The following is a 13,980-nucleotide window of genomic DNA, read 5'->3' on the forward strand; positions in this document are numbered from 1 at the left end:
CTGCCAGGCCCAATGTTTTAATGACTTTGTTCTACTTTGTTGGAAATAGTTTCCTCAATACCCGTAGGCATTCTAAGGCTAATCACGTAAATCCCTCAAGAGACCACGGGAGGAATAAAACCAAAAAACATCTGGTTCCTCACACTCTTCCACCAATGACCTTCACCCGGTTGCTGCGTTACTTCCAATACTTGGTAGCTTGGCATACAAACAGGTAACTGCTCGCGCACCAGCAAGAATCACCACAAACCATAGAAACGATTGCACTCAGACATTGGATAAAAACCGGCAGTCACCAACAGGGAAGAAGGACTGTACGCGGGAAAAAAAACCAAAGTGAAGTTTGACCAATGGGAAACATGAAATAAAGATGGAATAACTGCTAATGAAAAAGTGAACCGAAAACTACGAAACGCCACGGAGAGCTTAAAGAGAACTAAAAAGAAAATCTAATGTAAAACTAATAGAGCCTATAGGGACTGAGAGACTGATAGAAACTAACTAGGAGTTAGCCGAACACTGAGAGCTAACGAAACAATAACAAAACATCTAGTGGAGAACCATGAAAGAACGAACCATAACCTCAGTAATTGCAGTTATGAAACTGTCTGACATAGCTTAAGTAGAGAAAGGAGCCTCAAAATCTGGAAAACACAGACTATCAGCAAGAAATGACACTGGATAAAAATCTTAAAGCGGCACCCCGCGTGCTTGCAAGCAAGAGTTAGAAATAACTCACTTGGAGGAGTTGTCGTGTAGAAAGGATTCGATGCGCAATTCATGAGGTGCGGGGCAGCATGAACGAGCAAATACGTTTGGGCAACCAAAGATGGTCAACCAAGGATTGTACTGGTAGTGTCTATCAACTCGCAAATGAAAAAACGAAGCTGTCAGGACCGCGGCTCTGCTAATCAAATCATCATGTGATATGCCAGCTTAATACCACAGTGACAAATTTATGGCCTTGCAACCCAGGGGAAAGACGGTGTGTAAGTCCGGCAACACATTGCAACGACAAGCCTTCACCAACCTTTTTGGAAAATAGCTTATAATTCAATCGTAGAAATACAGTGATCATGGTTCAATGTACATGAATTCAGGTGGATTTGAAGGCGATACTGGAAAAGGGGGTTTTTTGGGTATCTGGGCATTCTGTTTACCGTGAAGCTGGCAAAACCAACATCGCCAGGGTCAATTCTGTAGTGATATGGTGATATCATACATGGCCGGCCGTTTTTGTCACCGGCTTACACTAATTCCATATTCCGGCATATTCCTCCTTCTTCATCAGGATTATAGTGTGGTTTTTGATTTTCCTTGGAAGATTACTGCGGTTCTTTTACTTTGTAATCTAAACAGAAAACAAAAAGTTAAAAAGTGCCTAAAAGTGTTGGTGCCAAAGACAGCTAGTTAACTAGTTGTCGTGTGCAGCACCCCTGCCTTAACTTCATATATTAAGGCAATTTTTGGCCCGAAAGCTGCTTACAGAAAAGAATACAATTTTCCTGTACACACTTTGAACCCTGAATGAGAGTCTGTCAACATATTTCTTTTTTACTCAATAATCTTATCACTTGCTTTACTTTGAATGGAAGTTCGCTTTGGCCCACCCGTGGGGGGGAGGGGGGGGGGGATGGGTGGGTGTCATATGTCTCAACCTTCCAAAAGCCCCGTAAGTATTAACAATCCTAAAAGAATCAAACGATGTGTTCATAGCTTGTTGAGAAGACATTAGATTCTGGATGACCAGGAATACTGAGATAAGCAAGAATGAGACCAAGCATGACCTCAAAGACCCGTCGCACACAGAGACTAGAGGAAATAGACAAAAGAAACAATTAATGATGGATGTCAGAAGAGATTGGCCAATGGGGGAGGGGGGGGGTAGGGGAGAAAGGGGTAGTAGAGACCTGTACAAAGGGAAAAATCTATTCTACACCAGTATTCAGGTAACATGGTACCTGGGTGCGCAAATAATTCACCATTTCCCTAGCTAATTGTAATCCTCACTGTCATTACCACTTACTTTTGGCATGCATAAATTGCGCCTTTTATCTAGGCCATTAACCTTAATAAATACATTATGTAAAGTATGTATCCATTCAAGCATACCCCATGATGGCCCAAGAGCTTTCCCTATACTTTTAGCATGCTGCAACTTCAAGACTTCTTTCTTTGCTGAGGATGAATCACTAAAAAGGAATGCTAGACTCGCATCATCTAGACACATAATGCTTGGTAGGATGGTCAGCCAGTTGAGAAAACTAAGATTTCCACTAATGATAAGAATGACCTGAAAAATGAATATTTCAGTAGTTATGAATACAATATGGAACTTTCAAACAAGGATTCAAGTGCAGATTTAATGAAAAGTCTGGTTTGCACACAAGCAACACAAACGATAAGCAAACATAGTATACCAAGTATACCATTAAATAAGCTGCTACACTCTAAGCTCATATCTACTAAAAAATTTAAACTCACTGAGTCAGCTATTTTTTAATTTTTTTCATTTTGAAGGTTGCTCCAGGGTCTTTGTCTTATGAGAGAAGATATGATTCTCCCATATTTTCAAATCTAAGCCCACCACCCTTCCCCCCCCCCCCCCCCCATCCCCAGTTTTGCTTTCTATAGTCATTGAGAAATACCAGTCAATGATTTACCTGGAACATAATTTGGATGATTCCACCCCAGATTCTAAGAGGTCTGTTCAGGAATATCATGAAGGGAGCCACTAGTTCCACAAAGTGATTGACAAGAGTTTCAAGGTTATGGAACACCTCTGGAGAATGATGCATATAATAGCTTATTGGATTAGGAACTGGCTGGGTCTGAAAAAGAATAGCAATAGAAAATCAATTGTAAAGACAAAGGTGGTATCAATATGTATAGGGTAGATATATATGTCAGAGCAGCCTCAACTACCCCCAATGAAGGATCAGTTTCTAAACTGATACTCTAAATTGCCTTTTTTGAACAGCAAGTGGGCTTTTGATTATTTGTGTAGGTAAGGTTCTATCTTAATAGAAGACGACATGGCAACTTCCTCCAATTAAGTTACCTGTTTTTGTCTCATTGTTGGTGGGCTACCTGTGGTCATTCCACCACAGGAAACCCAGAGACTGTTTTAAGGTATGGAGTGAAAATGTAACATAAACTTGATTTATTCAATCGTAGAGTATATGCAAAGTGGGAGGACATGATGTGACATCAAAGCAGCTTGATCTGGGGGACAAAACAAAAGAATTCCAATCTCCTACCTCGTAATGATAGTTCATGCATGTCAAGTCTCTCCAGCAACGATCTCCTCGTATCTTTATAAGACCCTGAAAGAGATTTCAAGCCAATTGTAATCATGGAATTAGGGGTGATGTAGCAATACTGCACTTAAGAGTAAATGGTTTGAACCTAGCTAGGTGTTGAAATTTGTTGTGAAATGTGATCGTCTGGGTGAGTGTAGTCTTGAGAAAGACTGTTTTTGGTGGTGACTGACGTTTCGACAAACTGAGAGAAAGTCATCTTCACAAGAGAATACTGCACTCTCTGTCTCAGCTTCAATTCCTGGACATGGCGTCACACATGCATAGAGTTTGTTAGGTCTCTCCCTTGATTCAAGGATTTTTCTTGAGGTTATCTTTTTTTCCTCCCTCTGCAAAGCATAACACACTAGTTCCAATTTGACCTTTAATCAGCCTTTAATCAGGTCAGAAGTTGTTTCAAAGTTTGATAAAATTTATAGATGTTATTATGTGATGTTTTCTGCCCTCTATATATTTTTTTTTTTGACACTACATGATACAACAATGATACTCACGGCACCAAGCATAATTCTGAATATGAGCCATCTATAACCATAAATAACTACCCAGGGGGTAGGGGTGTGGAGTGGAACTTTCTGCAGTTTAAGAACAGGGCACATGAATATAGCAAGGAATCCTGTCTCAAGAAGCTGAGACTCCCAACCTAAAAAAGAAAAATATGACTTTTATACAAATATGTTATCTCAAAAAATGAACATCAATTTTAACCTCCACTTACCAAAGGAATACCTGTAAAATAAAATAAGTAGTGGTTAGCGTACTTTAAAATGGAGTTCAAAAAATGCAATATACCCTCCTCAGAACCTCCCCATCCACTTGGAAATTCCAATCCCCTCGGGGGGGGCATGGATATTTTTCTAGCTTGTAACTTACCATCTCTGTCCAATATTGGTAATTGAGTGGTATATTACCCACAAAGCAAATAATATGATCATGTTTGCACATCCCGATATCATTATAAACCCTGCCAAGACCATGCCGCTATATGCCAACACATCAAGATATACATCAATCTTTGACCAATCACAGAAAGGAGGACTGACAGCACTCGTAGAAATGTCTCCCATCCTCTGCTTCCAAAGTGATTTTCAATTTGTTGCAGGTATTTGTCTGTTGGTAGGAGACCATCTTTACCTAGAAGTTGCTTGTTTTGGTGTGCAGCAATGAGGAATGCAAAAACTAAAACCAAAAACCATGCAAAAAAAACCCAAAAAAACAATAAGAATATAAGATAATGTCTATCGCAGTCAATTCAATCTCGAGGATTTGAAGAGTAGGAATTGGTTTTCAAATGCAATAAGATAGTTTTCGTTTTCTTACTTACAGTATATGAAGCCAAGACACCTTACAAACACGATCCTAGTCAACCAGTAGGAGCCTATTTCAAGTGGAGTGCTATCAATTTGCTTTGTTTTCGACTCATCTTGCTTCGTTGAACTAGGCTTTTCTTCGTTCAGTTTCTCTCTCTTTCTCTGCCTTAAACTATTAATTTTATCCATGGTGAAAGAAATTAATCCAAGGGAAAAAAAACAAAGTTTTTTAAGGAAAAATCTAAGCCATATTTTGATGACCCTTAGTTCCATTCAATGGTTTCCACGTTTGGTCATTCCCAGGCCTCACAATCACACATCCACTTCCGGTTAAACTACATCCGGTTGTCTAAGGAGGGTACTGACTGTGTAGCGTACCAGAATATGTCTATCTACCCTATGGATGGGGATGTTTGGAATTTCCAAGGTTTTTTTATATCACTGATTAAAATATTATAACTGCTAATTTTTTAAAATTAAAAGTGTAGACAGTCGTATTCATTCCCTCTAACGCCGACACAGGAATACCAGTTAATACAACACTTGGAGGTAAAGTAGCCAAGACTGGAGTTACCTCGAGATCGTCTCTTAAAGTGAACTGGTCAAGATCAAATATTTTCATATTATAAACTATAACTGAAGCGTGATATGATTTGCATTATATAGGAATCAAACATGCTGTGTCTTTAATACAGTTGGCTACTTTTTCTCAATGGTTTCTTCAAAGCGCGTCGGCACCACGCTCAGTGCCTTTTCTCATGCGCTCATCGCAGTTTCACGTCAACAAAGGGGTGGTTGCACTCAACCAGAAACATCAGCGCGGCATGCTTCCCGAAATTTTTCACGTTCCAAAAAATAAAGAAAATAAATATTTTTCTTGTGGTTGAATTCAAAACCAAAATTGGTTAACCATGAAATCTTAGGAGAATAAATCACAGCAAAAATCATAACTTTTTTTCTCTGGAAAGTTTTTTTTGTCGAAAAACTCACTGGTGCATAGCATCATGGCACCATATTCTATTGCGCATTTTCTCTCTATGTCTTTTAATTTGCCTTAAGAATTCCGCACTACAATACCTAATCCTGACCACTTTGTTGCGCTATACAAAAATAGAAGACAGGAAAATATAGGTTATTCTTAACTTTTTAAGTTTTACATTTTTATCTGAAAAGTTGCTTTGTCGAAAAACGCACTGTTGCATTGCATCATAATGGATTCCACTTTATTGCATACTTCATTCTTTCTGCCTCGAAAATTCAGCACTATAGACCTAAGTACTCCTGTCCACTTTGCTACGCTGTACGAAAACAGAAGTGAAAACACAGGCGGGTTATTTTTACTGCAGAAACTGAAAAGTTAAACCCATAGCTGAAGCGTACTCTGACGTTTGGAGACTCAATCATAGACACACTAAACAGGCAATAAAGAACGTGTATCATTTATTTGAACTTTATTAAAAACAACGCCAACAAGAAAACTTCATTTAACTACGTGAATTCTTGATTAGTTTGTGTATTTCATTTGATAATAATTCAACGGTTTTCCTGCAGTTGGGGCAGAATAATTATTGCAAGACTTATCATCCAACTATAAATATTTGATATTCACAAATTGTCACTCACTTTGGGAAATTTTAATTAAAGGTTTTTGCCGTAAGTTTTTTCCCTTTTAAAAAAACTGTTTTCATGTCGTAACTGATAAATAGATGAATTATTGGAATTAATGAATTGCTAATATGTTTTTTACTTAGTTTAGATTACAAGCAAGCGTGCAATATTAATTCGTTAAATGACTTATTTGTCAGAAATCTTACGATTCTGTGGAAAATTATATAGCAAGCCTTAAATAATGTTATCTTAACAAATATTGTATAAAGATTATAGCACAAGTGTTGATATACTTATCAATCGGATGATATTTAGCGCCTTCTTGAAAACGCCATAATCACCTTCTAATCGTTTCATTATTATTTTCATATATATTTGATATCATAGTCTACTAGTTATAATTGAAGGGTTATTGAAACTGACCGTACTTCCATTAGGAACAAGTTGGGAACTGTTACGATGAAGGGCTGCCAAGCTGGTAGCGCTGGCTGGCTTTTCTTCAAGTAGTCCTTCGTGATTATTGCAGTCAACTTGAAAATCTGCGGTTGAATGCGTAGAGTTTGTTAATGGAGAATTAGGAGGGTCCGAGTCTCCTCTATTACTCTTTAATTCATCGAGTATCTTAGCTGAACATCTTGGAGTAGGCACGGGAAATATATCATTAAATCGTCCAAAGTTGACCCGGTATGATCCATCTTTGAAATTATCACGAGAGACGATATCTTCAAATAAATGTCCCCAGTGAATTTCATCACTAAGATACGAGGTTCTCGCCTGTGTAGTCATACCTGTTGATTCAAGAATTCCTTCCAAAATAAGAACAATTTCAAAATCTAATCGTACGATATCCTCTGCGCCATAGCTATAGAAAGGAGACTCTTCATCTATTTCATGATACACTATAGCAGGTATGAATAGATTGAGTTTTTCGTCATTGACATGGTCGTGACGAAGAGATAAACTCTGTTGAAAAAACCCAATTTCTTCCCCTTCTTTAGTTAAGTGCCTTCTAATGAGCGAGGCCCGAATATGTGGTTCCAATAACGGTGTTTTACGAACGTCACCAACTCTAAACATCAAACACAGTTTATCGTCTCTCAACGCTATGACCCCATGGTTTGAAAATTTAACAGTTCTACGACGTAAATGGGGCCTTGAAAGCTTGGCAAACACTAGTCCTAGCATAGTAGTTGAAATCAAAAGTCCTACTATACATTGTAAAATTAATAATACAACTCCCTCAGGACAGTGCGGAGTGACTTGACGTCCACCATAACCAATTGTAGTTTGGGTCTCAAGAGAAAAAAGAAAGGCCGAGGTCCAGTTATCGACTTTTTCGATGCACTCCATGTCGTGATATTTTTTTCTATAGCTATATATTCCCCACCATATTGCTGCAAAAAACACCCAGCTCAATAAAAACGCTAAAGAAAATACTGCAAACACATATCTCCAACGTGCCTCGATTAACGTAGTAAAATGGTCAGCTAAGAAGAGTTGATTACGAGCTGGGACGTTGTCGGCAATGATTTGAAGATTTCCCTTTTTTGAAATTAAACGACGTTTCTCAAAGTTTCTGGACGTAGATTTTCTCTTGCCGAACTTTGTAATCCTTTCTTGTTTGACGTAAGATCCTGGCATAACTCCATCCAACTCTAGTTCCATACCCTAAGACCTCTCTGTTGTGTGTTTATGTAAAGACAGTTGACAATGGCAGTCAAGAGTTCTTTTGTACAATTCAAAAATCAGTCGATTTTTCTCTGTTCTGTCCCGTGATTGTATTCCTAATGATTGACGTATCAAGTCAATTGTTTAAACTCCACTTTGAGTTAGTTTTGTAGCCCTAACCTTGCTGTAATGTTTCAAATCGTTGTAAAGAAGAGTAAGTGAAAGACCCTCGTGCTAGTGGTGTATATGAAGGCATTTGCTGACATGAACTCAACCAAAACGAAACGCGATTGGTTACTGAAAAACTGATTTGCTGCTGTAAAAACAAAGAAAAGTGACGTGCGGGCTGTATTTACATAATGGTGGATCCAATTGTTTACAAAACCCGTAAATTAGTTAAAATATATCGCCATTTTGCCAACCTTCCTAAATATGACTTCGCAGCAGAACCTCTTTGGACTCGGTCCTAATGTCGATGACAGATGTGTTGTTGATGGGATGTAATCACGGGGCGCTGAAAGTTATGGTCATATATCTGTTACGATTTCATCAAATTTTAAAGATACACATTGGTGCATAATTAATTAATAACAATCAAAACTTGTTACAATTAAGCACCGACTGCAAAACGTCTCTTGGACGCAAACGACCTTGAAACTATTAAATCTAATCTAGAAAAAGACAGATGCCTCTTTCGTTACGCGTTTGAACTGGAGGGGTCATTACAATTATGATATACGATAACTGTTACAATTCATTACCATCTAAATCATCTTAGATGGAGTTTATTCTTAAGGTACCCTATCAAGATGGGCCCATCTTAAACGCAAGTTATTGTTAATTAGGATATTAGTTTCAAGTCAGCAGGAATAATCCAAAGCAATTTGTCTCTCAGTAACACATAATCTTGTAGTTAGAAACGTTGGGGCTTATCCAACATGAATCTTTTAGCAAGTATTAGACTAAAAAACCCACAAACAAACCAAAATTAGGAAAACAATCTGAATTACAAACTAAAATAGAAGTTACAGTTACAATGACAACACATTGTCAAAAAAATAATCCAGAATGTATCTGCTAAGAATATTATGTTGAGACCAGTCTAAAGTCCCCATGCATATCGTGTCGTGGCGTTGGTAATATTCTAAACAGTAGCTTGAAGGTTGAGGAATATTCTAGTAACTACCCTCCTCTAGCGACAATTATCCTAATATAGAATCTTGTCAGTGCCTAAGTATAACAACACGCAGAGATGTTTGACCACAAAACGTTGTGGCAACAAACAACCTACACTATGAGAATGGCGAAACTATTATGAAATATTTATAAGAAAAGGTAAACACACATAAACGTTACGTACTGTAGAATATTGAAAAGAAAAACAAAAGAAGGAAAAAGGAAACAGAAAGAAAGAAAAGAAAAAATGGAAGCAGAGAAAAATAACTTTGAAAAAGCGCAATATCGACTATGAAAAAACTTTGAAATTTTTCATTGTATTGGAGGTTTTTCACTTCGAGTTCCGAAAATTAGCAAGAAAGTATTATTTGTCTAAATATGATAGTTTCCTCTATAGTTTCAAATCTGACCATTATCATCTACACAATATACTCACCATGACCTCCTTCATCATCATCATCATCACCCACATTATCATCAAAAGCATTAACCTTATCATCACCAACATTGTCGTCATCGTCACTACCATCATCACTACCATCATCATAATCATCATCACCACCATCATCATAATCATCATCACTACCATCATCACTACCATCATCATAATCATCATCACTACCATCATCATCATCACTACCATCATCCTAATCATCATCATCATCACTACCATCATCCTAATCATCATCATAATCATCATCACTACCATCATCATCATCACTACCATCATCCTAATCATCATCATCATCACTACCATCATCACTACCATCATCATAATCATCATCAAGCCTTCTCGGAAAGATGGATCAATTAAAATTACTGATGTGTGATTCCAAAGGCGCGGATATTATAACGTTATCTGAAACCTGGCTAAATAAAGACATAGATGACAGTGAAGTGGAGTTACCAGGATATTCTATTATTCGAAGGGATCGCAGTGAAAGAACTGGAGGTGGAGTAACTATTTATATTCGTGAGGGTTTGATATTTACTGAGAGAAAAGACCTTCTTAATAACAACGAGGCAATCTGGATACAAGTGAATCGGACTCGCTGTAAGCCTTTAATTGTTGGTTGCATTTACCGACCCCCAAGTCAACAAGTGAATAAATTTCTTGAAGATTTTAATAATTCTTTGGACGGAATTGAATCCCACTTTAACAAAATTATACTTGGCGATTTCAACATTGATTATTCAAGTAAAAAGAAAAGAAATGTAAATCAGTCAGATAGACGAAAACTCAAGGGAATAGTAGACCTTCACGATCTTAAACAAATAATTGACTCTCCAACACGCATCACTGAAAATTCTGAAAGTCAAATTGATTTAATATTCACTGACAATGCTCACAAAATTGTTGATTCTGGAGTAAAGGATTTTGGTATCAGTGATCACTCAATGGTGCATTGTGTTTTCAAAAGTGGTCTTATACAGGTTCCGCCAAAAACACTTGAATACCGAAGTTTTAAGTCATACAACAAATCATCTTTCAGACAAGATCTCAATAATGTCCCATGGCACGTTGCTCTTAATAACCCTGAAGACTTAGAAGGCTGTGTTCAAACTTGGAACAAATTATTTCTAGAAGTTGCGGAAGAGCATGCGCCAACTAAAACACGTAGAGTAAGAGGATCTCGGACTCCTTGGATGACTTCTGAAATTGCAACCTTGATGAGAAATCGCAATTACCATCTCAAAAAGGCTAAAGGTAAAAAAACTAATTCTCATTGGACAAAATATCGTGCTTTAAGAAATAAGGTCCAACGTAAAATCAAAAAGTCTAAATCGGAGTATTACTGCAATCTTATTAAAGACTCTCGAAATAATTCTAGTGATCTATGGAAATCTATCAAGGAAGTCATACCTGGAAGTAATTCACACAAACACAATATAACCAGCTTAATATCAGATGGGATTACTCATACCAACCCTACATCAATGTCATCAATCTTCAACAAGTTTTTTGCAACTATCGGCTTAAAGCTTGCTGAGAAATTCTCAATGAAGAACACTTTGACAGCTAATGGCGTTAAACAAGCCTCCAGCATTTTTGAATTTCAAGCGATCAATTATGAGTCTGTTGTAAAAATGATAAATGAACTTAAACCTAACAAAGCAGTTGGTTTAGACAAAATAAGTTCTCGTTTGTTAAAGGATGCTGCTGATATTATTGCACCAAGTCTCACATCGTTATTTAACATCTCCATAGACACTGGCTGTTTACCGTCTACATGGAAATTGGCAAAGGTATCTCCTCTTTTTAAAAAGGGTAGTAAGCAAGATCCTTCTAATTATAGACCGATATCGGTACTGCCCACTATTAGCAAACTTTTAGAGAAAGTCGTACACATGCAACTTTACTCTTATCTCCGTAATAATAACCTGCTTTCTCAAAAACAATTTGGCTTCAGACTAAACTCTTCTACTGTCACTGCTTCGGCTATGTTTACAGACAAAATTCTCTCATCCATGGATAAAGGAAAGCTTACTGGTGCTGTGTTTATTGACTTGACTAAGGCCTTTGACACGATAAATCATTCTATCCTACTATCTAAGTTATGCAGTCTTGGTGTTCTGAATACTTCTCCTGCTTACAACTGGTTTGAATCCTACCTATCCAATAGATGCCAAGTGACGGTCTGCAATGACACAAAATCTGGTCCAGAATTAGTCCAAATTGGTGTACCTCAGGGCTCCATTTTGGGTCCCTTACTGTTTTCGTTGTATATCAATGATTTACCAGATCACTTGGAACACTGTGACGTAACTCTTTACGCAGATGATACTGTTCTCTTCATTTCTGATAAATCTCTGCACAATATCAAGTCCTACATGAACTCAGACTTGGAAAAACTGAACAAATGGCTAAAGTTAAATCACTTGACACTTAGTACAAGTAAATCTAAGTTTATGATCATTGGTAGCAGTCAACGACTGATTAAGATAGACTCTATTACATTTAATATTGATAATACAGACCTTGATGAAGTTACTTCATTTAAGTATTTAGGTATTGTTATCAACAGTCGCTTAAATTGGCAAGATCATGTTGATCAAATGTTCTCCAAGATAAATAAGAAGCTAGGTCTACTTAAACGTATTCGTTATTGTCTACCTTTAGATGCTAGATTGCTGTATTTTAACAGCTATGTATTACCATTATTTGATTACGCAGACATTGTATGGGGTGATAGGGGCAATTCCACTCTAATGTTGCAGCTTCAAACTTTACACAACAAAGCTGCAAAAATAATTCTAGACTTACCTATGAGATCATCTTCTAATGAGGCCCTGAATAAACTGAAATGGAAAACTCTTGCAAGACGTAGGGCCGAGCATAGGGCAACTTTTCTTTATAAATGTTTAAATGATTTATTTTCACATCGTTTTAACTTAGTATTTAATAAAGACATACACAATTATAACACTAGATCTAAGAACAATATCCGTAAGAGTGCTTCTACTAGAAACTGGGGTCACTGGACATCGACAAATTTTGCCTCAAACGACTGGAATGAATTAGACTTATCAATTAGACAAAGCCCATCATTAGCTAGTTTTAAAAGAGCTTTAAGAAATTTAAATAGTTTTTAATATCGACACTAATAATTTTTAATTAATCCTATTCATATCTCATATATAATATCTATTTTTAATATTTGACTATTTGATATGCGGACACTGAATGTGTGCAACACTCTGCTCTATTGCTACTGAGCACTGTAAAGTTCAGTGGTAATATGCCTAGCTTCTGTGTTGCACACATTTAGTGTCTGCATTCTAACATTGTCATTATTTGTAAATTTACATTTTTGTTATTTTTTATATATTTATATTTTAGTCTTCATTTTTCTTTTTTGTTATATATTTATTTTAGAGGTCTCTCTTGTAAATCACCTTATGGTGACAGCGATAACCTCAATAAAGATTATTTATTATTATTATTATCACTACCATCATCATCATCGCTACCATCATCCTAATCATCATCATCATCACTACCATCATCACTACCATCATCACTACCATCATCATAATCATCATCATAATCATCATCACCACCATCATCATAATCATCATCACTACCATCATCACTACCATCATCATAATCATCATCACCACCATCATCATAATAATCATCACTACCATCATCACTACCATCATCACTACCATCATCACTACCATCATCATAATCATCATCACCACCATCATCATAATCATCATCACTACCATCATCACTACCATCATCACTACCATCATCACTACCATCATCATAATCATCATCATAATCATCATCACCACCATCATCATAATCATCATCACTACCATCATCACTACCATCATCATAATCATCATCACCACCATCATCATAATAATCATCACTACCATCATCACTATCATCATCACTACCATCATCACTACCATCATCATAATCATCATCACCACCATCATCATAATCATCATCACTACCATCATCACTACCATCATCACTACCATCATCATAATCATCATCACCAACATCATCATAATCATCATCACTACCATCATCACCACCATCATCATAATCATCATCACTACCATCATCATAATAATCATCACTACCATCATCATAATCATCATCACCACCATCATAATAATCATCACCACCATCATCATAATCATCATCACTACCATCATCACTACCATCATCACTACCATCATCATAATAATCATCACTACCATCATCATAATCATCATCACTACCATCATCACTACCATCATCATAATCATCATCACCACCATCATCATAATAATCATCATAATCATCATCACCACCATCATCATAATAATCATCACTACCATCATCATAATCATCATCACTACCATCATCATAATCATCATCACTACCATCATCACTA

General features: G+C 36.8%; 1 protein-coding gene and 1 pseudogene across 1 annotated transcript; both read right to left on the reverse strand.

The window, feature by feature from the left end:
* Positions 1-1,325: 1,325 nt before the first annotated feature.
* LOC148913157 (lipase maturation factor 1-like) lies at positions 1,326-5,243 on the reverse strand (annotated as a pseudogene).
* Positions 5,244-6,053: 810 nt separating this feature from the next.
* LOC116293022 (G protein-activated inward rectifier potassium channel 3) lies at positions 6,054-8,406 on the reverse strand. Its single transcript, XM_031700404.2, has one exon. It carries the CDS (start codon positions 7,901-7,903, stop codon positions 6,620-6,622), a length of 1,284 nt encoding a protein of 427 aa, XP_031556264.1. The 5' UTR covers positions 7,904-8,406; the 3' UTR covers positions 6,054-6,619.
* Between the last annotated feature and the right edge of the window lie 5,574 nt (positions 8,407-13,980).

This window comes from Actinia tenebrosa, unplaced genomic scaffold (assembly GCF_029948245.1).
Source record: "Actinia tenebrosa isolate PJP-AT-01 unplaced genomic scaffold, QUT_ActTen_1.0 PGA_scaffold0__85_contigs__length_37466705, whole genome shotgun sequence".
Lineage (NCBI taxonomy): Eukaryota > Metazoa > Cnidaria > Anthozoa > Actiniaria > Actiniidae > Actinia > Actinia tenebrosa.

Bases quoted from the DNA above. Each gene is read 5' to 3' on its own strand.
- LOC116293022 (XM_031700404.2), bottom strand. From the start codon at position 7,903: ATGGAACTAGAGTTGGATGGAGTTATGCCAGGATCTTACGTCAAACAA.